Below are 27,763 nucleotides of genomic sequence, written 5' to 3'. Positions count from 1 at the left end.
AATTAAATTAAATTAAATTAAATTAAATTAAATTAAATTAAATTAAATTAAATTAAATTAAATTAAATTAAATTTATTTTTGCTAAAACTGTGCGTTTCCCCTAATGAGACTTCAGGACACATTAACAAATAATCACTGGACTTGAATTAATCCTTTACTGAATATTAATGTGAATATATTACACGCACAAAGCCCCCATTTTTGTGTATCTAAATCACTGCAGGAGCTACAGGCTGAATAAAGCCACCCACTTTTTCATTCTGTCAGCATTTAAATCCCTCCATACAACCCCTCCATCCTGTATATCTGTAATGAAACTCGCCTGTGCCATGAAACTGGTCAGAAATTCCACAAGAACCTCAGCATGAATTAAACATCGCATTGAATTGCTCAAATACCAAAACTAGAAACTTGGTTCCCTCTAAAGCAAAAGTGCAGGGAACAGAGAACCGGCCGGCTTACAAGAATAATTCAAAGCAGTTTTGCATCTTATATATTTTTTATTGGCACATGAGAGTATAAGTTTTGAACATTTATTCATTTTTTAATCATCTCACAGAGTAGGACTGGCCTTCAAAAGCACATTTGGTGATTAAAAAAAAACAACGAGACCTGGATGTATCTATATTAAAATCGTCTAGGGATCTAGAGATACACAAAATCACAATGCTTGTGTCAGATTGAACGGGTTACATCGATTTTTTTTTATTATTATTTTTTAATATTAGCACGTTATCCCTTAAATCTGTAGGGCATCCTTGAGGATTTCTCCTACGGCGGAAATAAATAAATAAATAAATAAATATCGTCAGAAAAGCAGATTTATCCATCGCTCGAAGTTCATTTCAACAAAATCAACTCGAACGCTTGAAGCATCGCAGGGATTTTTACAAGTACAAGCAGCGTACAAAGGAGCGTCCCACCCGATACAGTCTCTACCGTACGCTCAGAGAACCTCGGAGCGAATATAGAAATAAATAAAGTAAATAAACTGAACACTTTATGTCATATTCCCAGCTTACAAAATAGATTTTCGCACAACAAAGCCCTCGGAAAGATTGTTTCGAAGACAGAAAGTGCTATACGGTGTCCTAGCGTTACTACCGTTCACCGTGTGTATGAGTACTAGCCACAAAATACAAACGATCGTCCCGTCGTCGAGCCCAGGAAACAAAAGCCGAAGCAGATTAAAAGAACGTAGAGATGTAATATCACTTCCATTGCCATTTATATCGATAAACAACCAAAATACGACACCGATTACATCAACACACGATCCGTGTTCGTAAATGCGAAAGGGACCCCTTTCGGGTAAAAGAAGCACGTCAGACAACGGCTACAGCGATTATTACAGAGCGTTTCAAGCAGAATTAAATATTAAAAGCTATCCGCTCAAAACATCCTGTAATAATAGCCGTGTTAGTAGCCACTTGTTTCTCGGGGTCCCTTTCATTTCGAGTCGCAAAGCTTATTTTAAAAAAATGCTACATGTTGCACGTGACTCGATCTCAACTTGACTTATTGTTAATAAATGACGTAGGAAAAAAAACCTGGAAAATAAAGAAATCGATCCACAGTTTTGTTGGCTTAACAGATCCAGATCATGTCGGCGAAATTGTCGTTTTGGAGAAGGCAATGGAGAGAGTGACGTGATTCAGAAAGATGGACCTCGAGGACCTGAATAATACCTACAGCATTATTTACAGTAGTGCATAAAGGAAAGCTCCACCCTGAAACATATCTGATGTTTAGATCAAAATATTTGCCATCTATAGCAAGTCGAATGCTAGGTTAGGGTTAGCTGAAAAGGCAAAGAGAGCGAGCACTTCTTTTCTGACTGATTTGAAAATAATAAAAAATGATTCTATCACTGATATACTGATACAAACATAGATATAGTTAGCGATCTATACGATCACGTCTCAGCGTGCGTTAGCATGAAAGCTGAACCCAGTGTATAGATGAACTAGTGAGCGTGCTAAAGCTAAAGTACTAAAGCTCCGCTGCATCGCTCCCTTTAGATACATTTGAAACAAGGGTGAAATCCCACGGGTTTCCTGTTAGCTGGTCGTCAAACTGCATTGTGTGTATTCTAGGAAACCAAAAAAAAGGGAAAGTTACGATCAAGTCTAGGAAAAAAGACATCTTTGTACACAAATCTTCAGGGTGGATTTATCCTTTTCATCTACTCTACATGTACCAGTTAATCTATTGCCTAGTCTAATAACAATACAAATAGCAATCAGAGGTATATTTTTTACATCGGCAATATACAATATACAAAAAAAAAACCATGTCCTTGCGAATGATACATGAAACAAATTTAGTGTCTTAAATCAGCTACATATATTTTAAAGATGCAGAGAAGTGGAGGTAGAGCGACCACTGAAGGAATGAAATGTAAATATGACGAGGCGAACCTAAGAGAAATAGAACGGACTTTCCGAATAACTTTAGAGCTTTGAGCATGCTTCATGAGTGGAGAAAGTGTGGGAAAGTGAAGCTCGCTGGTTCCGTGTGTGGGGAATGTCAGGGCATATTGCGGCAGTACTTTTCAGCTCCTAGGGCTTTTTTATTTTTTTTGGCAGTTTCTTTCATGTGTCACAGTTGTGTCCTGGGCATGTTCACAGAGGCCTGGGGAGGAGGAGGAGGAGGATGGAGGTGTGTGTGTGTGTGTGTGTGAGTTTTGGGGTTTATTTTTGTTCAAATGAGCATGTTGTTGGCTCAGACGTTGACGTTGTTGATAGAAAGGGATCAGCAGGTCTGGCACAATTTCACTCAGCCCCCGCCAACCATCTCCTCCGTTTCTAGTCTCTCCGTCGCGCTCTCATTATGTCTAGCTCCCCCCTTTTTTTTTAGTGCTCTCTTGTCTGCGTTCACACCACCGTGCTGACGGAAGGGTCAGACAGGTTGAGCTGGCCGGTGATGTCCGTGGGATATGGCTACACACGAAGAGGAGAGAGAGAAAAAACAACAGGAATAATAATAATTCCTATTAACATCACGGTGTAAATAACTCGATTTAGGGTATTTAGTAGTCAGATTTTCATTAGTGAGACAAATCCCACTTCCACCACAGGCTGCGTTTGCCCTAGTCTGCTAAATATGGAATTATTGACCATGCTGAGGACATTTTGGACCTTTTATTAGGGCGCTTTTTTGTATGTACATTTAAAATAGCAGAACACACCCACCATACATCTCACACTCGTCACTCCCAGGAATGAAATAATGCAAGAAAGCTCATGTCTCGCAGCCCCTAGCTAATAATTTACCTAACTCAGAAGCAGGATCGCTATGGTAACGGCTCCTAATCAAATACGAGAGCAGACCACCGAAATGTCATTAACGAGCTAACAAGCTAACCTTTTAGATGATTGATTTGACATCATTTATTTCTCCTGGCCTGGTCATGTTATGCAATACGGTATATCCATGGTGTTTTGAAAAAGAAATGATATAATCTATCATTCCTGATTAATGCTTTGTAATGGTGAGATCCTGTACAAGCTCTTTGAGGACCAAGAAGTATCCTAAGAAGCTTTATTTGGGTTAATCAAAATGACCTCATGGATGCCAGGTGTATGACAATTACTCTTTATCTGTTTCAAATCACCCAAATAAAAGGGTGCGATTATGGCAAGTTCTATCCTTATGCTGCGTCCCAATTCCCCTTCTTATGCTATGCACTGCATGAAAAAAACAGTGTCGCAACAGAGTACACGCTAACACGTCATGTGACGGAAGATTACCTTGTTGCCTAGTTACACACACTATCACTGTAAACAAACTCGTCTGTAAGCTGAATTTCAGCTTTTCTTTGTTTATAGATCCTCATATCAGTGATACTACATTAATATCATTTCATCAAAATGATATTTATCAATTCATTTACCATTTTTTCATTTACCTCAATAAAATTCCCCTTGCACAAGCACTTAAGAGCAATGTTAGATGAAAAAGTATCCGCAGATCCACACTTTTAAACATTTACCCAAAAAACTTTGGCATACTTGTGATTTCAGTAGATTAAGGACTCTGATCTCGGGTTCAATTTAGGACAGATGGTATCTGAGCTGGGGATGAATTGGGATGCAGCATTATACTCTAAACACTTCTATTTTTTTTTTCACTTGTATGTTGCTGCTTGCTAAAGCATGTAAAGGATGTATAAACTCTATACAGGGACGTATAGACTTTATACAGGGACGTATAGACTTTAAACAGGGACGTATAGACTTTATACAGGGACGTATAGACTTTATACAGGGACGTATAGACTTTAAACAGGGACGTATAGACTTTATACAGGGACGTATAGACTTTATACAGGGACAGATAGACTTTATACAGGGATGGATAGACTTTAAACAGGGACGTATAGACTTTATACAGGGATGTATAAACTTTATACAGGGACGTATAGACTTTAAACAGGGATGTATAAACTTTATACAGGGACGTATAGACTTTTTGCATTCATCGAATTTCTATTTTGAACCTCTTCTAATAGAGAAACCGCATTCTTTTGAAAAAGAAACTGTTTGGATGAAGGATGATTGGCTCTATTCGGAACCCACATAAGGAATAGAATTTGAAATATGTCCCTTTTTGTTAGATTCTGCTTCTATCTGTCAGTAAATCTGAGATTTCTCTTTAAAAAAAAAGGTTTTCTTTGTGTTTAAGTATGAGTTCTAGACTGGCTGCAGGGTTTTAGGTAGAACCTTTAAGGGTAACTTACATTTACAGTATTTGGCAGATGTCCTTATTTATTTACTGTCTCTAACAGTAAACACACTGATACTAGGTCATGGACTAAGAATACAATCAGGGGAGCCAAGATTATGTGGGATGTGGTAGCTTAGTGGATAAGGTGTTGGACTACTGATTGGAAGGCTGTCCCATGGTCCATCAAGCTGCCACAGCTGGGCCCCTGAGCAAGGTCCTTAACTGCTCACTTGTACAAAATGAGATAAAATATAAGTCGCTCTGAATAAGGGCATCCGCCAAATGCCAGAAATGTAAATGAATACCGAGAATGAGAACCCAAGCCAAGCTTTAGCAAGCTAGTACTATTGATTGGTCTTATCGTCTTTCAGCATTAAATGAGTTGTTGTTTATTTCCACAGTGGAGGTAACTGCAGGCAGGGCAGCATGGGGTGGGTGGTTGGCCTCACTGATGACCATGTTTGTAGTGTGAGCATTCCCAATCACAGCCTACAGCGCCACCTGTCTACAGACAGGTGAACATCACGACTCTACTTCTACAACAACAACCACAGGAGTCATGCTGATAAAGAGAAGAGAGGCAGTGTGGCATGTGGCGTAGACACCGACATTTACAAGTCCATTCAAATCCATTTATAAAGAAACACATTGATATAAAAGAAAAAAGGATGATTAGGACTGAGATGGGTAAACGTCAGTCTAAAGAGACAGGATTTTTGTTCGTACTGCTAATGAACTTCTTTTCTGCATTCTACGTGTGACCTGCATGAATCTACAATTTTAGATGTCTAGAAACATGATAAATATAACAAGCACATTTTTTCCCCTTGTCCTCATTTTCTATTTCTTGTATCCAGACGGGTTGGGGAAACTTGTTTGTCTGTGCTCTCAAATGCAAATGATTTGAGAGGTTTCGCAGTTTGACGACAATAGAAACGTGGAGACCACTCTTATGTTGGATGTTTTAATGGTAAAATAAATGAATAAATAAATAAATAAATAAATAAATAAATAAATAAATAATAACAACAATAAAACTGGCATCATTGCATGTCAATGTGAAAAATTCAGAATAAAGAAAAAAAAAACAAATAAATAACAATGCCCCAGGATGTTGACTGTCAGAACCAGAACATCAAACCTAAAAACGGAAGACAGTGTTACCTAAAAGACAAAAACAAAAAGAGTAAAGCAAGAAAGAACCGGAAAGAAAGATGAGTGTTATCGTGAGATCTGTCCCATTCTGAACCTGTGGGAAGATTCAAAGTTTGGCGCAAATATAAAGGGACGTCTATCGGCTCGGACTCATCTGTGGAAAGAACTGAAGGACGGGCTTGAGTGGATAAAGCTGTAAAGAAAACACCTGAAGGTTAAGAAACAGACCCTGCTTTGGGAACAACCAAGGTGATTTTAGTGTAACGAACTAGTTTTATTATTTATTTTTGGTTTCCTTTAGCTGATTTTCTTGAATTAACCATGGAATGCATGTGACACTGACAACATAAAATGGGAGAATACAAGGGAGGTGGAAAGAAACATAGAAATATCCTTTTGTCGACAAGACTGAGCAGTGAAAGGGAAGACAAGGCACATATATAAAGAAAGGATGAAAATTAACAACAAAACAAAAACAAAAAAAATGTAAGAGCATCAACTTAAAGTCCCATCCAGGTTAGGCGCGGGAGAAAGTCCAGCACAGGCTATAAAGGAGAGTCTAACTTAACGAGGCCATGACCCACAACCCCTAAACTGGTCTTCTTCCTGTGACTAGGCTCACTACGTTCCCTGATTGGGCATTCCCAAACAAATGTCTGGATGGAGCACTGATGGCTGACTGACAGACACGTGGCCATGACCGTAACTCCATGTGTGAGAGGTGGAGAGAGAGAGAGAGTCTGAGATGAGAACGCTTTTTTTTGGCGAGGAGGCATGAAGGAGGTGACAGAAAGATAGAGAGAGAGAGAGTGAAAGAAAAAGCCAGAGGAACAGGAAACAGGAAAGATAGATAAATAGATTGATAGATCGAATCAGAAATGGTTAAGAAGTACAGGGCAGGGTGTCATTTCTTCATCTCCTTACCGTGTCTTTGGAGGACCTACGTCTCTTGATGTTGGAGGCCAGGTTGGTACTGATGGACCTAAAAGAGGCTTTCTTTTTGGAGTCGGGCTCTGCTCTACCACTTTTCCTATCCTAAAATAAATATACAGTATATGTAGAACAATTATTTGCGTCCGACTATCACTATTATCCTACTAATACTACTAACCTAATACTAATACTAATACTACTACAGCCGAGTGTGTTTTATTTCTCTTCTGAGCCGCCGTCATGGAAGAACCACGGCGTCTCCTGTTCACTCGGCATCTCCGTCCTGACAATAGTGCTTTCATGCAGCCTCAGGCTTCTACAGAGCAAAAAGGACACTTAGAAGCACTATATGAATACTTAAAAGTCTACACGTACCATACAATCCTCAGGCTCTCGAGGGGCGGGGGGAAAGACCACTACTGAGGATGGCATGATTCAAAATTAGAGCCCTCCCCGGGTTATTATCTTAGCAATGGAAAGCAAAAAGCATTAGCGAAGCAAATGAGCAAAATGAGAAGCAATAAAGACAGAAATAAGCGGCTTTTTGTTTTGTAAAGGTAGGAGTGGTTCGTTTCATGGAGGAGGAAGAGAAAGGGGGAAATGGACAACCAATCGAGGGGGTGAGGGGGGGGGGAGGAATCTCAAATAATCGAAACTCAAGACGGTCCCATTGCATTATACCCGGGGTTGAGTATAATGGCTGGGAAGGCTAAGGAGGGGGTATGAGGGCTCATAAGAGGGGGTTGGATAATACCAGGGAGGAGGGGGAGTGACTTCAACCAGAGGACATGCAATACATGGAACCGAAAAGGAATGCAAAATGAATGACATGACAGTTGACCTTGTCCGGTCCTGTCCTTCAGACCTCTCTTAAGAGCCTACCGGACCCTGATTCCATCTACACCTCCTTAGCATTGAAAAATTGCACTTCATTTCACAGTATTCGAGAAAGACTAGCATGCTAGTCATTATTATTATTATTATTATTATTATTAATATCTGCATAGGATTACACCTCGTGGTGCCCATTACAGGAATCTCTACCTAGCCAGCACAAATATGTCTGTAAAATAAAGTGCATTTTACTCATAATCATATGTAAGAGAACGTTTCTGACTCTGAAGGGGATTTTTTGTATAGCGTTATTTTTCTTTCTCTCAGACAGAAAAGCACAATTCACAATTCATGAGAGTGGAACCAAGATGACATTTCTTTTTTCAGTAGGTCAGTGTGGAAGAACTGGGAGAAAGCATGACCGCGTTCGCTCTTTCATGCGCCTTTGCTTTCATCGTTTCTGCATTTTTGAAACCCCTCTGATGAGCCAGTGTCTCAGCGCCCGGAGAGCCGACTCGGCACGCATGGGTTCTCGGTCTGCACCTGGTATGCGCCGTTTGAAGTGCAAATGCCAGGGGCAGATCGGAGCAGTCATGCGTTTCAAGAAAGCCACGGTGTGAGTGAGGCGAGCTGCTTCGCATCGCACCATGGGATGAGCTTTAACACTTTTGGGTTTTGAGGGCAGATTTCCTTTTCTTGTTCTTCTCTAACGCCTCAAAAGAAAAAATCACCATATGTGTTTCATCTCATGTACTGGTTCATATAGTGTTGTTTTTATATGAATCCACACGCTGTGAAGTATTATTCAATTTTTTTCTTTTTGCTGTTTGGTTTGGAGCTCGGAAACCACAAGGAAACAGAAAAATAATGGAGTCTTGATTTCCTTGAGGACCAACAACAGCCTAATTACACACCCTGGCCCTGTGTCTCCGTGTGGGCAGAATGTGTAGGCATGTTGACCATTGTATCTTTAGTAGGCGTAAAAAAAGGCCTTCAGGCCAAAACATGTTGTGTGGAAGACAATCAAGTACAAACTTTTTAATATGTATGCCTAAATGACCTTGAGAGAAAACCGTGGGCTTTGTTGCTGTGCAGATTTCTTAAAAATCTTTGCCTGATGAATAATGAATAGAAAATAAGTGTTGTATCAATAAAGTACCCCTGAACTTTTGATTGGCTGATCCTGATGATAGACATATGGTTAACGCAAATATGTTTTTACATTTTACATTCCTAGGAAATAAAACCCTTTTATATAAGTACTTTCTTATATTCTCACAAAAAAGGACTATTAATTTGAGCCCCTGTTGAAGGATGACATGACACCCAGACATTAGCTATCTAGCTAAACTCTGTGATGAATAAAGCTTGGTAATGTTTGATTTGTAACAGGTTTGGATGTTGTTTTTAAAAAATCAGATGCTAATAACGCCCATGCATATTCATGATATAATTTGCATAGTCGTGTACATTCGTGAACATTTTTATTTTCTTAAATAAAATATGAAACCAAACGCAATTAAGAGCTCTGGGTTATCTTTTAATATATTCAGGGGTGCTTTAATTATTATTATTATTTTTGTCTTTTAATGCATTTTAGAGTAGCTAGCCCATGCAGTGAGAGCTATACTGAATCTGAACATGGTGTTGTACCTCTAGAGCGCCACAGCTGGGCTGTTTCATATGAGTAGGGCAAGGCCATGCTGTTTCGCACCAGCTTTTTGCTGTTGAGTAGACCGGTGACTCAGCATGTACAGAGCCAGAGGCCAGTGGTGAAGGAACAGTGATCTGAACACATGCAGGACGAGTCTCTGATTTCTGCTGGAACCCCACTGAGACATTCAGCTAGCATGGCCTTTCAGATTGAACACTGCTCAGCGTGCATCTGCCCCACTCCACCATAGTGTGTGTGTGTGTGTGTGTGTGCTTTGCTCAGTGATGGTTTCGTAGGCGTGCATGAAGGAGATGCTTCCTCATGACGCCCACGATGGAAGACGGAGAAGGAATTGATCCTTAGCATGAATTTGCACTGAACCACTCATTACTGTCCAAATCTGCACCTTATTTCTCTAACTATGTGCTGATAAAATTATTGATATCATTATATTTATTAAATCAGGGGTTAAATTGGGATGTAAAGAGGTATTAGATGAGAGCCCTTATTCCTATATATGTGTACGGATACATGAGATCCTCCTTTTAAACTATTAATAGAAAAAATAATTAACAATCATATCCTCTGGCCATTCACTGTCCACTTTAATAGGAACACCTGCATATCTGCTTATTTATCCAGTCATGTAGCAGCAGCAACAATGCATGCAGGTACACATCAGGAGCTTCATTTAATGTTCACATCAGAATGAATATAAAGTGTGATCTCTATGACTTTAACTTTGACACAACCGCCTCTTGAGTTTTTATGGCGCCCCTAACTTGCATGTTTTTTCCCCCCATTAAGCTGAAGCCACAATGATTGAATTAGATAACTGCATGAATACGCAGGTGTTCCTATTAAAGTGGACGTTCGGTGTATATCTTACTCCGGTCTGGTCTTACATTAAAGATAAAGCTACTATAGCTAGCTGCCTTTCGAGCACATCTTAGCCAAACATTAAGCATTATAATTGAACAAATCGCTGTAACGATGTAAGCCTTGTGTATAAGACATTTTTTTTATTGTGCTAGCAAGCCTACTATCTCTCTGGCTATTTCAAATAGGCTAGCTAGCTATCATGCTAGCTACCTCAGTGACAGAAAGCTTTGAATAATATTAAAGCAGGGTGGTTTCCTTCAGAAAGGAAAAACAGTGGAAAAGAAGGAGGCATCTTTTACTAATTTATGCAGCTGTAGTATTAGTAATAATACTATTAATGTTGCTAGTAAATGCTAGCTAGTTCAGCTACTGAATGCTACTTCAGATGCTAGCTGGTGTTTCCAGGTATCTGAATATGACCTTAAAGGCACAGTTAGATATAATTTAGCACATTTTTTTCGTTACTGCAATTCAACATAGCTCACCAAGAGGTCTTCTAGTCATTAACACATCCTCAGATTAAATAATAAACCAAAATACTGTGTCCATCCATGCAGTATATAAGCCTTGGTTAAGATGAAACCATACAGTGCACCAGAAATATTGGCACCCTTCGAACTGATCGATTGTGTACAACAAAATTTCCACATTACAGTTGAACAGTTCTCACAGAATTTACTCTCCTTGTGCCAAAAATACTGACACCCTCAAACAATCGTACCTGTAAGAATCGTAAACGGTTTTGTTCGGCAGCGGTGCATCAATCACAGAAGTTAAACTACGTGAAAATAAAAAGAATGGTTGAAGTTGTTCTACTGTTCAGTGTGAATCAGCGATACACATCTAGAAGATTGTATCCAGTGTTGTTTTTAACAGTTATTGTTATAAAGTAGGACATCATTTAAGCCACTTGACTTAAATGTCTTCTCGGGAGTTACGTTTATGTCTTGGGATGAATTCCAAACGGCTTGCAATTTAAACATATAGGGCTCTACTCCATTACAGAGCGGAGAAACCAATGCATTGGTTGCATGGTGCACTGATATAGGAAATAGGAAGGTAAAGATGAAGCTTAACACTAAAGAGAGTAACGAATACTAAAATGACAAACAAAATACTCAAGTATTTGATTAAAAAGGGTCAATCCTAGGACACAGTGCTGAAATTTGTTGTTCCATCAAATTCTAAGACAGGAATTTCATATTCGAAGTAGATAGTCTGCGCTCTCATGCACTCACACCCGATTTAACCCCTGATTTTAACCACCTTAAGCACTTATCTCATTATAAATGCAGTGTGCATATATAAATATTCATTAATCACCATGCAAATCAGCCTTACATGCATTAACCCAAACATACCTGGTGTTAAATGTAACCTTATTAACCTACAACTTACATTATCATGCCTCTTAGCAAAACTGCACTGTTTATATCATCTTTGCCTCAAAATGACCCTCTAATGCGCTCTCTAATGCAAAGCTGAAAGAAATCATCAGTTTGTTTGCATTCACGGTCATAAACAGAGACACAGCAGGTAACAGCAGTAGGCAGCCGTCTAGAAATTCATGCAGACTCTTATCCTGTAGGAAGAAGGAGGAACAGGGAACGCCGTACCTGTAGGTTCTTCCTCCAGACGTTAACCGCTGCGAAGGCCAACTGCATCTGCTTCCTGCGAGCATCTTTGTGTCGCTTGTACGCAATCTCGATGAAGATGAGGAAGATCCCGGCGACGATGCCGCCGGCCACCAGCATAAACACGCCTGCAAAACGAATGTTGCAATATATCTTACTATCCATAAGCAAGATTCGGCCCTCACCTTCATTGCAATATACTATATATTAGTCTCTAAAATGTTTACATGCAGTGGCCCATACCTGCCATATTCTCAAAGGTTAGCGTGGCTGGGGCATTGCTCCTGGAGTCACACTCCTGGTACCTCACCCAAGTTTTATCCAGGTCTTCCATGAAGCCATTCTCATGAGAGCTGTTGAGATTAAATTAGACCATTTAAACCAAGACGAAAATGGAAATGGAAAACAAATCCAACATGGCTGATCCGATACCTGAGAATAGCCAGGGAAACATTCTGCTTCCAAGGACTGTCTTTACGCATGCCGATGCCGAAGCCGGAGCGGAAGAACAACTCTCCCGTGGTGACCAGGTCGCACTTCTGCGAGGCTTCAAACTCCAACACGGCTGAATCCCAGATAAAAGCATGGAGTTTGCTAGAGTATGGAAGGGACAGACTGCGTGTTACTATACTAAATCTCCAAAGACAGTTAGGAATAAGGCATTTTGGGTTAGGTTTTTCCATGTTACTTGGTAATCATGACAAAAAAAAGGTCAAGTATTGGATATAAAAAAGGAATAAAGACTTTTATGTTCTGAAGTTGTGTTGCAGTAATTCCCTGGAAACATGTATACCCACAATTTATTGGAATGACAATAAAAAGCACCCTTAATTTCAACTCAAGCAATAAAACATTTGAATGAATAGTCAAACATGAATAGTTGATTATTTTCCTATAACATCAATCCCAGACTGTTTTACACAACAACAGACTTACTAAATACACTTCTATACTTACTCACTCATATACCACAGCAACGACAGCTGCCCTATTGCATGACAGCTACCAGTGTGTCAGGAGGGTAAGGGCCAACACATGCTTCCTCCCTGTGCAGGTCTGGCACTGCATCTATTCAAACAGCTGCTCAGGCTGCATCACATCGTAGTCAAACACACTTGGAGGATGCGCTAATTGCACTCTTCCATATACATGAGCTCATAGACGCCCACGATTGGCTGGCATCGCTCTGACAGAGTAATCCCATTCCTCCTACACAGACACACAGCCAGTTTTGCTCTCTTGGACTCCTCTGCAGTCAGGTTTCGAACTTGTATCTCTTCAATTAAACAACAGGATGAAGGCACCCGATGCTCATCGTATACTTTGTGATCATCTCTCGTTATGATTATACTGTATGTCAAAGCAAACACAACACTAAGCAGAGATGATCTGCATATCTCACTGACCCGTCTCGCACAGCCTGGATGGCCTCAGCGGCGCTCTCGTAGTTGTGCTTTTCCATGTGGCGGTACATGGTGCTCAGCTCAACTTGACGCCGGAAGTAAATGTCCACAGAGCTCTGCTTCACCGTGGCGTAGATGAATTTATCTGATGGGTTTCGCAGCTGAAAAACAAAAAGAAAATGATCTTCTTCAGCTGCACCGGGCAATATTACATCCCAGACAATCAATCAGCTTTATTTCTGAGACCGTATGTGTTGTTATTCTTCTAGCGGGTAACTAGAATAAGTGTGTCCTAAAAACGACGTAGTGATGTCCTAGAATCTGGGTTGTTGAACACCACCGAAAAAGCAAGCAACGTGCTCTACTAACATTCATTTTCTAATAAAATCTATTTGTTCTACTGTAGGGGATCCTCCGCCTGCCTAATCATTCAATTTGATATGAAGTCAGATTATGACAAATAACCAGAGGGGCTATTCAATTTTCTGATTAGGAAATAACTGCATGTTTGAATTAAATCGGGTGTAAAATGATGCTTACACTAATGCTGATATTATATTGAAACAAGCACAAATGATGTCAGCTGCAAATAAATCTAAAAATGACTGTATTACTGCTTTAACCTTGAATTTACCTCCTGAAATATCACAAAGAAAATTTCCTGGGATCACATTTCAACATGTCAGGCCTTAAAAATGCAAAAATAAATAAATAAATAAATAAATAAATAAATATTTTAAAAAAATCAAGAAAACAAATGACAGCATGTGAAAAGGAATAAAAAAACCCCACAGAAAGTAAATCACATGTCTGTCAGGTGAAATTAATATTTAATAAATAAATAAATATGGGAAAGAAGATGCAGATGCGAAAATAAATGAATGATGTTAGAAAAATCTATAAAAAATAAATTAATCAGATCATTTAAAAAATCACGCAAAAATAAATTCATTATGTACGGAAAATAATTGAACAAATATTATGTAATACGGGAAAGCATATAAAGCATAAAATTTGAAGTGTGTTAAAATTTCACCTGTATATCGTCAACCACTAATCCAATATTAAGGTCATTTTTCTTTTCTAAGTGTAAATGGTTTTATGGGTGGATTCTTCTGGAATAAAATGCTCAAATAGCTCCTGACGGTTCATATTTACTCACTATTTAAACAAATTATCCTCCTAGGAGTAATCAGTGCTGTGATCACACACATTCTTTGCAAAAACGTCCAGAGAACCACTTTTCTGTTTAAATATTAAATGTCATTTCAGCAGAGTAGGTGGGTTAGAGGTTTCCCTTGGTGCGAGAAAGGTGTCTAAAAATAAGCCGGAAAAAATGAAAGGTTTGTTGCATCCTTGACCGACTTAATTACTCGCCCTAATTCTGTACCGTGTATTACATGAGACGCATGGAGCATGTAAACGTTTTGTGTGCAGTTTTACAACATGCAAGGCCGCTCCATGTCGGAGCCATGATCTCACCCTAGGGTCGTTGATGCCGGTAATGCGCTCCTCAGGCCGATCCAGCACTAGGAAGGCTGCCAAATTGGCAGTATAAGATGCAACTATAATCATAGCAAAACCAGCCCACACCATACCTAAAATCCTCGCCGAAAAGCTCCGTGGGGCACCTGGAGGGGGGACATGGAAGAGGTCAGGAGACATAGACTAAAAAAGAAAAATCAATCATATCCTGAGACATATTGAGTGAGTAATTCTGTTTGCTGTCAGGTACCTTCTCCAATACCGGAGTTCAGAAGTACCCCCCAAGAGAACCACATGGCAGAGGATAAGGTGAGGGCGTCTTCTTCTTCCTCTTCACTATTCACTTTAAACCTTCCAAATGGGCTGCAGAGCAAAGCAAAGCATCTCAACTCAAGACACTCTCACCGAAGGTCATTGATTTTAGGGTATATACTTCATATAAATATATATTTAAGTATGTGGACACCTGATTGTCGCACCCATATGTGCACGCTGAATATCCCATGCTGTTAAAATGGAGATAGATCCCTACTTTGTTGCTATAACAACAACATCACACTTCTTGACTAGATTTTGGCTGTGGCATTGGTGTCCTTTCAGCCACAAGAGCATTACTAAGGTTGGGCATTGATGTTGGGTGAGATGGTCTGGCATGCTGTTGGAATGAATTCAGATTCATCCCAAATGTGTTCATTGGGGTTGAAGTGAAGGGTTTTTTTTTTTAGATTAGATTAGATTCAACTTTATTGTCATTGTGCAAAGTACATGTACAAAAGCCAATGAAATGCAGTTAGCATCTAACCAGAGTGGTATATTTACAATACACAGTGGTATATTTACAATAAATTACATATAGGATATACAGCTATGAGGGTGATATATACAGGGGGAGTGGGTGATATATGTACAGGGTTGCAGTAGGTATTATATATATGTGATCTACAATGGTACGGACATGTTAAATTTATATATATATATATATATATTTATATATATATATATGGAATAGGGTTGAAATATACATTAGTATATTTCAGCTGTAGGGAAGAAGCTATTCCTCATTTGTGGAGAACACTTGAGGTCATCTACACCAACCTTGGCAAACCATGTCTTCTTAGAGCTCGCTTTTTGTGCACAGGAGCTAGAACATGCTAGAAAATGCTTGGATCTCTTGGTTCCAGTGAAGGGAAATCTTAAACCCACAGCATACCAGGACAATGCAAATGTGTGCTCCTAACCTTAGCGTAGGCCCACATATGGGTCCGATAATCAGGTGACCACATACATTACCTTTGGCCATACATTCAGTTTCACAAGTACTGCATGCCCAGCAATACAGCAAACGAAGAGCTTCTTTTACCTGAAACGGTCTAATAGGTAGAGCATCACCGCCACAACATGGACCGAAAGACCCACCAGTAACCATAGAGTGCTCTGAAAGGGCTGCATGAACGAGTCCAGCGTACTGCGAGGTATTTCCTGCATTCAACAACATGGCATTACTCACAGCCCGAACACACACCACCCACATGGGTAAGCCTGCCAGCATAGCCATACGGAGCATCCAACATGTTCTTTAGGAGTATTATTAGATTTCTTAGAACTAAACAGAGTCATAAGATTCACTTTTAAATATAGTCACAGGAGGAAATGTAATTAACGGGAGGAACTGTAAAAAAAAAAAACATTTCTGGGCGGATTTCTAGGCCTGTTCTCAGAGGAGATGGAGGCAGAATTAATCACATTTCAATTACTTCATTATTTTTTGATGGAGTTTAAATGAAAATGACCTCAATTCATTGGCACATAGTTAACTCGATGCATGGCAGATTCTGATACCTCATTTTATATGTATTTATTTTAATATATGTACATATTAACTGTGTTCATACACTAAGGGGTATATTAACTGGTAAAAATGAACAAATGATTGGCATTTTAATGAATGTTGGTGCTGGTGGGCGTGGCTTATTTATTTGGCATGCAAATAAACTTTATTTTAGTGTTAGATTTATTTTTTCCCTCCTATTTTGGTCATGTCTAGTCCCCACCCACCAGCCAGCTCCGTCCAATTATACCACAGCTAAGAGGTGAAGGCTGTAGATACGGTAGCTTAGTGGTTAGTGTTGGACTGTTGCTTGGAAGGCTCGAACCCCAGGTCTGCCAAGGCCCTTACTCTCAATTGCTCAGTTGTATGAAACTCAAGAAGGATAATTCAAGATTTTTCCTCATGGGATCAATAAAGTCTATCTATCTATAAGGGCATCTACCAAATGCCAAGAGTGTAAATGTAAGGCTAACATGCACTTCCTCCGTGACATGTGAAGCCATGCTGCTGTTCATGCTGCATCACAGGGCAGGAAGCATCATCTGCCCTCTTCCACATACAGCTAAAGTTTAGCTAGTGTAGCTGTGATTGACAGGTGAGAGAGGGCGTGCCTGCCATCCCTCCCACCCAGAGACCCGAGGCAAGTTTACAATTAATTGCCATTATTCAAAACTCAAATCTCGCTTATCTCTTTATTATCTAATGTTTATATAATTATTGCCTTTACATTACTATTTTTATTGATTTCTTCAAGGATTATTATAACTATAACTCAATGCAGAAGTCAGCTCTAAAAGACAAACAGCTCAGCAGAGAAGGACGACTGTGACTGAAAAATGCAGACTTTGCACAAGGCATTTTTGCTTTGTGGCTCCATTTTGTTTTATATTCTTTCCAATAACAGCATACGAATGTGACCTGGAAGATGATATGTGTCTCCGAATGATAAATAGTGCATTTAATATCAAAGTCAATAATTATTACAAGCCTTGATATAAAGCAGCGCAGGTTTACTCCTACAGTAATAGCAAATAGTGTTTTGAGATGCGGAACTTCCAAAAATGCATAAGCAACAAGGCAAAATACTACTGAGTGCTAAGTTTTAGTAGGTTTAAACCGTCAGAAATGCCACATCTTCCAGGAACAAAAAGCCACACCCACTTTCCATCCCATTCACTCAAGCAGTTCACATTGCTTACTAACTGCTCTCACCTTTAGCTCATTTCAGTCTTATTTACTCCTGTATCCATACGTCTTGTTTAGCTCATTGCTGACTAAAATCTTGAGGTTTTTTTTGTCCCGCTAATATTACATCTACAAATATGTAAGTACATTTTAAACATCTCCTTCATAGCAGCTTACTTTCATGTTTCAGGCAAATAATAATTAATAAACACTTTGCATAGCTCAGTATAACTGCATTCAAAGCATCAATCTAAACATTAGCATGCTGCAGAAATCGTGTTCATTGTGTGAATCTTTTATCTATTATGATCAGCAAATATTTGGTATATTCCACATACCACAGGTCACATATTCAGAAGGAAGTTGCATCATTCAAATTTCCTGAAGATCTCGGGAAGAAGAAAATGTCTCAAGCTGCTAGTTCATATATACTTTTTTACCTTTTTCTTATAATAAAGGAAATAAAAATTCTACTCAAGAGCTTCCTCGGCTATTCTGTCTCTGTTATATGTTTTCTGCTATCACCGGGTTCTTTCGAATAAATCATGGCATCTTTTTTCAATATAAAAGAGTTTAAGTAGGTATCTGCTTTAATCAAAATGAATGATAGGTTGTGAGGAAGAACTGTCGGAAACGGAGTACCTTTTTGACAAGGATGGTGAGCCCCTGGTACTTAAATGGCTTGGAGAACTCGATGTACTGGGCTCGCTCATTATTGATGGTAAGTGGAGCCACAATCATGTCTGCCAGGCCACCCAGCAGCTCTCCCATCATGCCGTTCCACTCCTTCTTATTGCTGTTGTTCACCTAATAACAGAGGAAATCACACTCTGCAATATGTCCTGCTCAGAATGTTCCCTGTGCAGCATGACCCGTGTGTAATTACACCTGTGAGCAATGACTCTGCAAACTGTAAATGTCCAGAGAGAAGCAGACGTTTTATGGCTCTTCAGCGTGTGACCTTGGCGAAAGACGAATGGGAAATTGGGGAACGGAGTAAATCGATAAAATGCTCGGGTGTATAACTCACACGCTCCTGAGTGCCAAATTTCCCATCAGCCACAAGGTGCACTTCGTAGGTGAAGTTCATCGTCATTGCGAGCTTGATCAAGAGGTCGATGCAGAATCCATAGCAGCACTGAGGCACTATGGGACGACCTGGAGGTATGCCAAAGATAACAATCGTGATATATATCTGTAGCAATAAATATTTCCTTAAGAAATATATGCATACATATATATATATAAAATAAAGTGCAAACGTTTATGCATGAACCATACTCCTTCCCAATCCCCACAGCACTCCATCACCAAAATAGTTTCTGACTGGAAAATTTTAATTTAGCATTACTTTACAAAAAAAACCTGAACTCCAGGACATTGAATTGTGGGTGGATTTTGGGATCAGATGCCCATACAAAATATAAACCAGAAACTTCTGTCTCCAGACGTTAATTACAGTGTTGTAAAGCTGGCAGAAAATAAATAGGATGATAAATAGACCAACACTGGGTAAAAATTACACTTGTACGGATCCAGAAGGAAGGGGCGTTCTGACCTCTTCCGTATACATGAGTAAAGAGGTCCATGATTAGCTGGTGTTGCTGTCACTGACAGGGGAGAGTATAATCCATCCATCATCTATACCTGCTTTATTCCTAGTTAGGAGGTCTGCTGGAGCTTATCCCAGCACACATCCCACGCGAAAGGCAGGGGTACACCCTGGACAGGTCACCAGTCCATCACAGGGCCTTACACATATAGACAGATAACCACACACACACTTACTCCTATGGGCAATTTAGAATTACCAATCCACCTAATGGGGGAAAGGTATATATCTGTGGGAGGAAACCAGAGTACCCCCACGCAGGTACGGGGAGAACGTGCAAACTCCACACAGAAAGGCCCCTGCCGGGTCGAACCCGGGATTTGAACCCAGGACCTTCTTGCTGTGAGGCAACAGTGCTAACCACTAAACCACCATGCTGGAGAGCTTCTTCTCTCAGGGCATTCGGAACCTCAACCAAGACAACACAAAGCACTGAAGATTTTCTAGAATTTTCTTATTCTAATTACATATATATATTTTTCTATTTTTATTTATTTTTTTTTTTTTTTATAAAAACAATTTTTATTCTACTTTTATGTCCTGAATGGTCGCAAAGCATTCCACTAAATCTCATACTGTGCATGGTCTTATATGTAACAGACAGTAGCGGGCCGTGCATTTCACACCTAGGCCTTCACTGGACTTCACTAAATCGATTTCTTCTCCTCTGTCAGCCATTGTGAGTTAATATATATATATATATATGTATATGTATATATATGTATATATATATATATATATATATATATATATATATATATATATATATTTTTTTAATTTAGTTTGTGCAGTTCGTGCTGTTAGTTTAGTTTGTGCTGACTACTCCAATTATCCAATCAAAGGACAGGAAATAGCTGACGTAATCGTATGCCTGCTAGATGGCCCCAGTGACGCCAACTCGAAATCTGATTGGTTAATGGAACAATTTCATTGCCACTTATTTTAAGCTATGGGCGCCTGCACTATTCATTCTGAAGGCCTTAAGGCAGATTTCTTTCACCCTGGCAACACATGATGTCAGCCACTGGCTGAAATATGATTGGATAAATACTCTTATCATAAATATACACTACTGGAAGCAACGCAAGAGAAACAGAGCAACGCTCAAGAGAAAAGCTATGAAATATAGAGAATAGACTATTGAGAATAATTTAATACACATTCATGGAAAAAAATATATAAAATATATTAACATGCAAGTCAGTGATTCAGATCACTGCTGTTTAGACCAGCAGAGAAGGCCTTGCTGGCCCTGACGACCCACCACTAGTAACAAATAATGTTTCACCGCTTTTCTAAACTTTTGCACTTTATCTTTCACTACAATTTGTATTACCAGGAATTGTCTCATTGGGCCCGGTACAGATGACTTTTTTGATCAGCACTCCGTTCACAGTGTGCTCTTCTTTACAAGTCCCGTCTCTCAGCGTCGGCTTCACGTACACAAACGGCTCTTGATGAATGGTCACAATCTTCAATGAGACCAAAATTGATTAATCACCGAGTAAAAAATAAATGAGGGAAAAATCTGTCAGTGATGAAGTGGAAAAATAGTCAATACTAAGCACCTTCAATCTTGTTGACATCTGATAGCCTCTTGGTTTCTCAGTGTCTCCTCCTGGCCAAATGATCTTCCTCTGCGTGTTCATCATGACCTGGAAGTGAATCAGTAACATATTTGCATTTTCAGATGATTTTATTCCTCGTGCATCACATACTGCTGTACGTTATCGTTTAAGGCGTACTTGGGAGCCGTTATAGACGCCCACTTGGACCAAGCGGGTCTTCTGGTAGTTGAGGATGCTGTAGTGGGCGAACCTCCTGTCTCCATCGTCGTTAAACTCCACGCGGCCTGTGAGGCCATCTGGATACTTGGATGACATCAGTACTCTAGCACATTGGAAAGGGGGATGAGTAAGAGATTGCGTCAACTGTAGCAACGTCTCCACATTTACGACAGTGACGGATGACACTAAGGGTGGACGTGGATTGCAAGATGGAGACTAGTGCAGCGTGATGGTGAAGGACGAGGAAGAAGAGGAGGAGGAGGGACGAGCTTCATCTCACAACAAAACTGAATAGATGTACTCAATGATATTAGATGGGAGGGCTTAAATATAATATCTGTCAATAGCTAGACGAATAGTGAGCCGCCCCTGAGCTCAAGCATAGCTGGAATCAAGATTCTGTACATTTCCATACATTATTGAGCTAAAAAAACCAATTAATCCACCCATAATTTATTCAACCCATGATGACAGCCTTCTGCATTAATGTATCGTTAAAAAGATCTAGATACTTTTACTTTGATGCACGTTTAATTGCCATTTAAAAACAATTGCTTTCTCGATAAAAGAACATCTTTCGCAACAGATGGTATGGCCTCCACAGAGCCGAGATTTCATCATCATGGAAGCTGTTCTGGGTTTTTTTTTACCTGCAGGGACCGAAGAGAAAGCCAAAGTCTGCAGAGGAACTGTGGCACGCTCTCAACGATGCTTGGTTTCTTTATAGAAATGTGTTCCACGACGATGCTCACACCAAATATAGATCAAAATGTTTGTTCGGAAATGTTGATTGGATCAGTTTGAACTCAGTAGCCTTAATCATGTCCAAAACAAACAAACCAATAAAAAAAGACTACAGTTAACTAGGAAGTAGATCGAGCTTCATTCATAGCCTTACTTCCAAACTTTCATAACTTCGTTAAATAAGCCTCTCCTGCAAGCTTAAAGAGATATGTTTTAGCCTTGGAGGCAGGATTAGTTGTAGAAGTTTCTATTTTTATGAGTTTATATTGCTGTGTGATGTTTCTCTTTACGATAATATATCTATATATGAAAAATACAATAATCCCAAGTGTAATCTAATCTATACCGGGTTGAAATCAAATCTCGGGCTCAAATCCTCCTTTCGCTTCACAACCAACAAATCATGATCGAGTCATTTAAGCTTAGTGTATAGCTTCAGGGTGGTTTCTTATCTTCGAACATAAATGCGTTGCGTACGAAACCTTATTTTTTATTTCTCTGGTATGGCGCTTGATTATTTCAATATTTGCAGTGTGAAAGCTGGCAGTGTTCAAAGCGCTAGCAGTAATGTATGGGAACAGATGGATGATGGAGGAAGGCAGAGCAGAGCAGAGCAGACTCACCGTTTGAAGAGTGGGCCGGTCTTCCAGATGTTGGTGTTGCCCACGCAGCCTTTGGGAGGCTCGGTGATGTTTTCCTTCTCAAAGAGCTCCTGGATGGACTGGGCCACCACGGCCACGGCGTCGTAGATGTGCGCCGACTCGTTCTTGCCGTTGATCAGCTGGAGGCCGAGCAAGCCTGCCCAATAATCGACGATTACACACGATTTTTTATATATTTTTTCGTTTGTTTCAAAATAGTGAACGTAATTAGCAGAAAGCTTGATTAGCAGACAAGAGAGGAGAAGGGAGTGAAGAGAGAAAGCACACTGATGTCACTGATGTGAAGAAGCCGGGACAGAAAGGAATGTGGCTTACCATCGTATCGACACGTCAATGCGGACGCAGCACTTACAAACAAAACTCAAAGCGCAACAAATGCACGAGCAATCAAACCATTATGGATTACCACAACTCGCTATTGCATCGTTTGTAGTCTACGGAAAGAAAGGACACACACTTATAAAAGATGAGGTCAAGCGTTAGACAGAGAGCACAAATACAATGAGAAGAAGGTCACGGTGTTTAAAACTTTTAAACATCCGCATGTTTAAACGTTTAAACACGGCTAAATACAACACACACACACACACACACACACACAGGTTTGCTGATGTCGCTCGTAAAGCGTACGGTAATCAGATCGAAAAACATTTCAAGAGAGGAAGTCAAGAGAGAAACTACATACCATCTGGAGCTTCACTTAGAGCTTTACCAGACATCTCCCTTTCTCCCACCAGCCACACGTAACCAGAGCCGGTCATATTCAGCTGGCGGGCTGCTTTGTAAATGGCCGCTGCTTCGTCCTCGCTGCGAGTGGACAGAGAGTTTCAAGGCTGGCATCGTTCCAAACACTATCAAAACCGATGCTCGAGCTAGAAAAGCCGGAAGCGCTCGCTCGCATGCAGTGTGACATTTTGCGCAAAAAAATCCCCTACTGATCCAAAATGGATGTCAGATGGTATCACTGAATAACACAGATGGTAAAAGTGTTGTGTAGTAGTGCGAAAGCGACTACGCTCTGCCAAGTCGCTGGCATTTTCAAGCAGTGCGCAGAGAATCTTTCGAATCAACAAAATCCGAGCAAAAATACACAAGTACAACATCATAAAACAAATGACTCTGATTAACAGTCTACAAGAGCTTTATGTTCATACACTAACAAGAAGACATCTTATATACAGTACAGTTATGATGCAACTTTACCTACCCTTAAGATAAGATACAGTATAAAGGATGGGAAAATATTAGTTAGTTGTGATTGGTTTTACTTTATATATTTAAGCAATATCAAGTGCTGTTGTGTCATGTAATTTAACAGCTTCTATGTCCTCCACCTGGGCAGCATCTGAATCCTCTCTTTCGCCATATTTGCACATTATACATAGCCAATTTCATTTAGGAACACCTATACACCTGCTCATTCATACAATTATCCAATCAGCCAATCATGTTCACATCAACCATCAGACTGGGGATAAAATGCTGCCTGGCCTTCCAATCTGTCCAGTTTTGTTCAGCCGCAGATTCAGAGTCGTGACCTGGCCAGACCGGACCGGAACTTCGGCCGTTGTAGCTAAACTACTTCACCGCTGTGTATTCTGATGGTTGTAAAAGTGTGGGTATTTGAGTCGACATAACCAGGCTGTCTATTTACCTCAGCTCGTTCATTAACAGTGCATTTCCTCCTGGAGAAATGCTGCTCGATGGTTGTTTTTTAGTCTAGAGATGATCAGCTGGACTCAAACCACCACCAAACTCTCCACTGTCACTTCAAGATCAGATTTTCTGTCCATTCAAATGTTTGACGTAAACTTTAATCAAAGATCTTGACCTGTATCTTTATGATTGTGTACTGTAATACATGAGTAATGTTTTTCTTCTCTTTAACTCCAATTGTCTTGACTTTTGGTTTTGGAAAGTGAACTTTTTAAAAATTAAAGTAAGTGACTGAAGTAATGCTCGTCTTGACACATTGTCTACTTTCCAGTATTTTCAAAACTTATAAGTTTACCTCAGTATGTGTCTATTCATATATTACTCGGTATGTTTACACTTCATATTCTATATTATTTCATATTATTTTTGTTATATGCAAATCCCTCTGTTCGACTATTGTGCCCTAACCTATTTATATCTATATATTTCTATCTATGTAAAACATTTACATACTTACACCGATCAGGCATAACATTATGAGCACTGAGAGGTGAAGTGAATATGGCACCTGTTAGTGGGTGGGATATATTAGGCAGCAAGTGAACATTTTGTCCTCAAAGTTGATGTGTTAGAAGCAGGAAAAATGGGCAAGAGTTAGGATTTGAGCGAGTTTGACGAAGGGCCAAATTGTGATGGCTAGACCACTGGATCAGAGCATCTCCAAAACTGCAGCTCTTCCCGGTCTGCAGTGGTCAGTATCTATCAAAAGTGGTCCAACGAAGGAACAGTGGTGAACCGGCGACAGGGTCATGGACGGCCAATGCTCATTGATGTATGTGGGGAGCGAAGGCTGGCCCGTGTGATCCGATCCAACAGATGAGCTACTGTTGATCAAATTGCTGAAGAAGTTAATGCTGATTCTGATAGAAAGGTGTCAGAATACACAGTGCAGGACAGGTCAGGGCTGTTTTGGCGGCAAAATGGGGGACCAACACAGTATTAGGCAGGTGGCTATAATGTTATGCCTGGTCAGTGTATTTATACCTTATACTTAATAATAAGTGACATATTTACTCATTACTATTACCTTGACTGCAGTTGTTTTTATTCCATTATTTCATTTGTGAAATGATTGGCTGATTGGAGAACCTGCACGAATGAGCAAGTATGTAGGTGTGGCAGGGAACCAGAACTGATATAATGCTATCAGATGCCCATATACTCTGCCTATGTCAACCACATCAGGACTTGATTTCTAGCATCTTGGACTTGGATGATCTTACCTGGCAGATAGGATGATGACTCTTGCCTCCAGCTCTTTGGCCTCCTGGAGCAGTGCAGTCAGATTTGTGTCTTGGCTGAACAAGAGCACTTTCTCTGCCTGGGATTAGGACACAACATCAGTCAAGTCGTTGACTCGTCACCAGCCTGAACCATGCTCTGTTCAGCGTTCTCACATCTTTTTTTTTTTCTCTCACATTTGTTTTCGAAGGGAATTGAGGGGGAAAAAAATGGATTAAAAAAAGGTTTCCGTGACAATCTGAGTAAACTGAAAACAAGAAAGTAAGCTTGGAGGAGGAAAAAAATAGTTTTGCATTGTTTTCGCATGCAAACTGAAGGGAAACAAGACTCCAAGGAAGAGCGTGCATGTTAGAGGAAGAAGGGAGAAGAAGATTGATGCAACCGGAAAGCAAAAACCGGGTGGAGGAAAAGGGGAGCAGGGTGGTCATGGTGGCTTCTTTCCCAAAAGGAAAAAAAATAAAAAAAGGCAGTAATGCTGCAGAAAGGTGGGAGTAACATCTGGATTGTGCCTGTCCCACACGACCAGATCTCCACGCACTGTTTCAAAAGAATAGACTTGCAAATCTTGCTGGCTTCAAGTACATGCAATTCCTTTACACAAAAATTAAAAAAATAAAAAAATAAAAAAGTGGGAGGTAAAGGGAGCGATTCTGTTGTTGAAATTATACGTTTCCAAATCAAAGAAATAAATAACCCATTCTCGATTGAAATCATAAAAATAAAAACATAAAGAGACGTGCTAGCAGGTAAAGAATCTCTGGATTCTGGTGGGTGATTTATTTTTAATTTTTTTTCTTTCTTTTCTTTTTTTTTTTTTTTTTTTTGGACTGGTTTCTAGTTGCTACGTTCAGATAACTGTTGGGCGGCGTGCATTGACCATGCAAATATACCTTGGGTCCTCGCTTGTTGTCATAGGACAGTTGGTCGAGGTTTTCATAGTTCCTGTTTTTACTCTGATGAATAATGTGCACAGAGAAAATATGCAGACACAGAAGAATATTATAAACAGGTATAAATGGTGTGCAGTAAAGCATTCCAACAAATCTCCACTTTTCTGCTTCAAACTGGGAAACTCTAATCCTGGGGCTTGCAAAAAACCTGAGTCCTAGTGTGCTCGTGATTGGAATCTTTTCACTGGGGTGTGGAAAACACTTTCCTGAACACGGATGTTTAAAAGAAATCCATTTAACTGAGTTTCTGTTTAATTGAAATGTTTAATCGTTACTTAGCCTTGTTTCACAATTAGCTGATTAAAATCACGAAGCCTCTCCATGACTTCGAAGGCTTGAATCTGCCCCTTCATTTAATTCCCCTTAACAGCGGCTCTGACTATGTTAACGTATTCATTCTAACAGGTTACGGTTTCTATAGTAACATCTATAGACAGGGGCTGGTATGACGGATGTTTGACATAAAACAAATAAAAAAATGGATCATTGATATAGTGATATTTTTTGTTGAGGAGAAGTTTTCACATATGGGAAAGTCTTCCTTTGTTGGAAATGAGACGATTTTGTGCTTCTCAGTAATATGAAAGGTGTGTTTTTATATCTTAAGATAAAACAAAAGCCCAGTGAGGGAAAAAGGGCATTTATAACTGCTATAGGGTTAGTGAAAACAAATTCCTTACAAGCTATTTTTCCCTACAAGAAATTCTGTACAAGGAAATTTTCCTTACAAGAAATTCCTTACAACTAATTTTTCCTTACAAGAATTTCCTTAAAAGGAATTTTTTCCCTTACAAGAAATTCAATACAAGGAATTTTTCCACACAAGTAATTCCTTACTAGGAATTTTTCCATAAAATAAATTTTTGACAAGGAATTTTTCCTTACAAGAAATTCCTTAAAGAGATTTATTCCCTTACAAGAAATTCCATACAAGGAATTTTTCCATAAAAGAATTTTTTTTACAAGGAATTTTTCCGTACAAGAAATTCCATACAGGGAATTTTTCCTTACAAGAAATTCCGTACAAGAAATTTTTCATTACCAGAAATTCCTTACATAGATTTTTTCCATACAAGAAATTCCGTACCAGGAATTTTTCCTTACAAGAAATTTCATACAGGGAATTTTTCCTTACAAGAAATTCCGTACAAGAAATTTTTCATTACCAGAAATTCCTTACATAGATTTTTTCCATACAAGAAATTCCGTACCAGGAATTTTTCCTTACAAGAAATTTCATACAGGGAATTTTTCCTTACAAGAAATTCCGTACAAGAAATTTTTCATTACCAGAAATTCCTTACATAGATTTTTTCCATACAAGAAAT

General features: G+C 39.5%; 1 protein-coding gene across 4 annotated transcripts in view; it reads right to left on the bottom strand.

Annotated features, from left to right (window-relative positions):
* Positions 1-481: 481 nt before the first annotated feature.
* The window catches only part of grin1b (glutamate receptor, ionotropic, N-methyl D-aspartate 1b), a 34,247-nt gene continuing 6,965 nt past the window's right edge, over positions 482-27,763 (bottom strand). Inside the window, exons 4-21 of one of the 4 annotated variants that reach the window (XM_058375488.1) lie at positions 26,376-26,438; positions 25,467-25,564; positions 23,213-23,334; positions 22,489-22,663; positions 21,080-21,224; positions 20,903-20,989; positions 20,671-20,806; positions 18,753-18,880; positions 18,365-18,529; positions 16,070-16,188; positions 14,960-15,072; positions 14,707-14,855; positions 13,228-13,385; positions 12,254-12,415; positions 12,065-12,174; positions 11,804-11,949; positions 6,809-6,919; positions 482-2,943 (exon numbers count right to left, since the gene is read on the bottom strand). In XM_058375488.1, the coding sequence (XP_058231471.1) occupies positions 2,878-2,943; positions 6,809-6,919; positions 11,804-11,949; positions 12,065-12,174; positions 12,254-12,415; positions 13,228-13,385; positions 14,707-14,855; positions 14,960-15,072; positions 16,070-16,188; positions 18,365-18,529; positions 18,753-18,880; positions 20,671-20,806; positions 20,903-20,989; positions 21,080-21,224; positions 22,489-22,663; positions 23,213-23,334; positions 25,467-25,564; positions 26,376-26,438 (2,253 nt within the window). In that variant the 3' untranslated portion in view covers positions 482-2,877. The remainder of the gene's footprint in view (positions 2,944-6,808; positions 6,920-11,803; positions 11,950-12,064; positions 12,175-12,253; positions 12,416-13,227; positions 13,386-14,706; positions 14,856-14,959; positions 15,073-16,069; positions 16,189-18,364; positions 18,530-18,752; positions 18,881-20,670; positions 20,807-20,902; positions 20,990-21,079; positions 21,225-22,488; positions 22,664-23,212; positions 23,335-25,466; positions 25,565-26,375; positions 26,439-27,763) is intronic. The other 3 variants (XM_058375489.1, XM_058375490.1, XM_058375492.1) reach the window with 3 other exon arrangements.

Source organism: Hemibagrus wyckioides, linkage group LG22 (genome assembly GCF_019097595.1).
Source record: "Hemibagrus wyckioides isolate EC202008001 linkage group LG22, SWU_Hwy_1.0, whole genome shotgun sequence".
NCBI classification, from domain to species: Eukaryota; Metazoa; Chordata; class Actinopteri; order Siluriformes; family Bagridae; genus Hemibagrus; species Hemibagrus wyckioides.
Note: the sequence above shows the minus strand (reverse complement) of the source record. Positions and strands in the feature narration are given on the sequence as shown.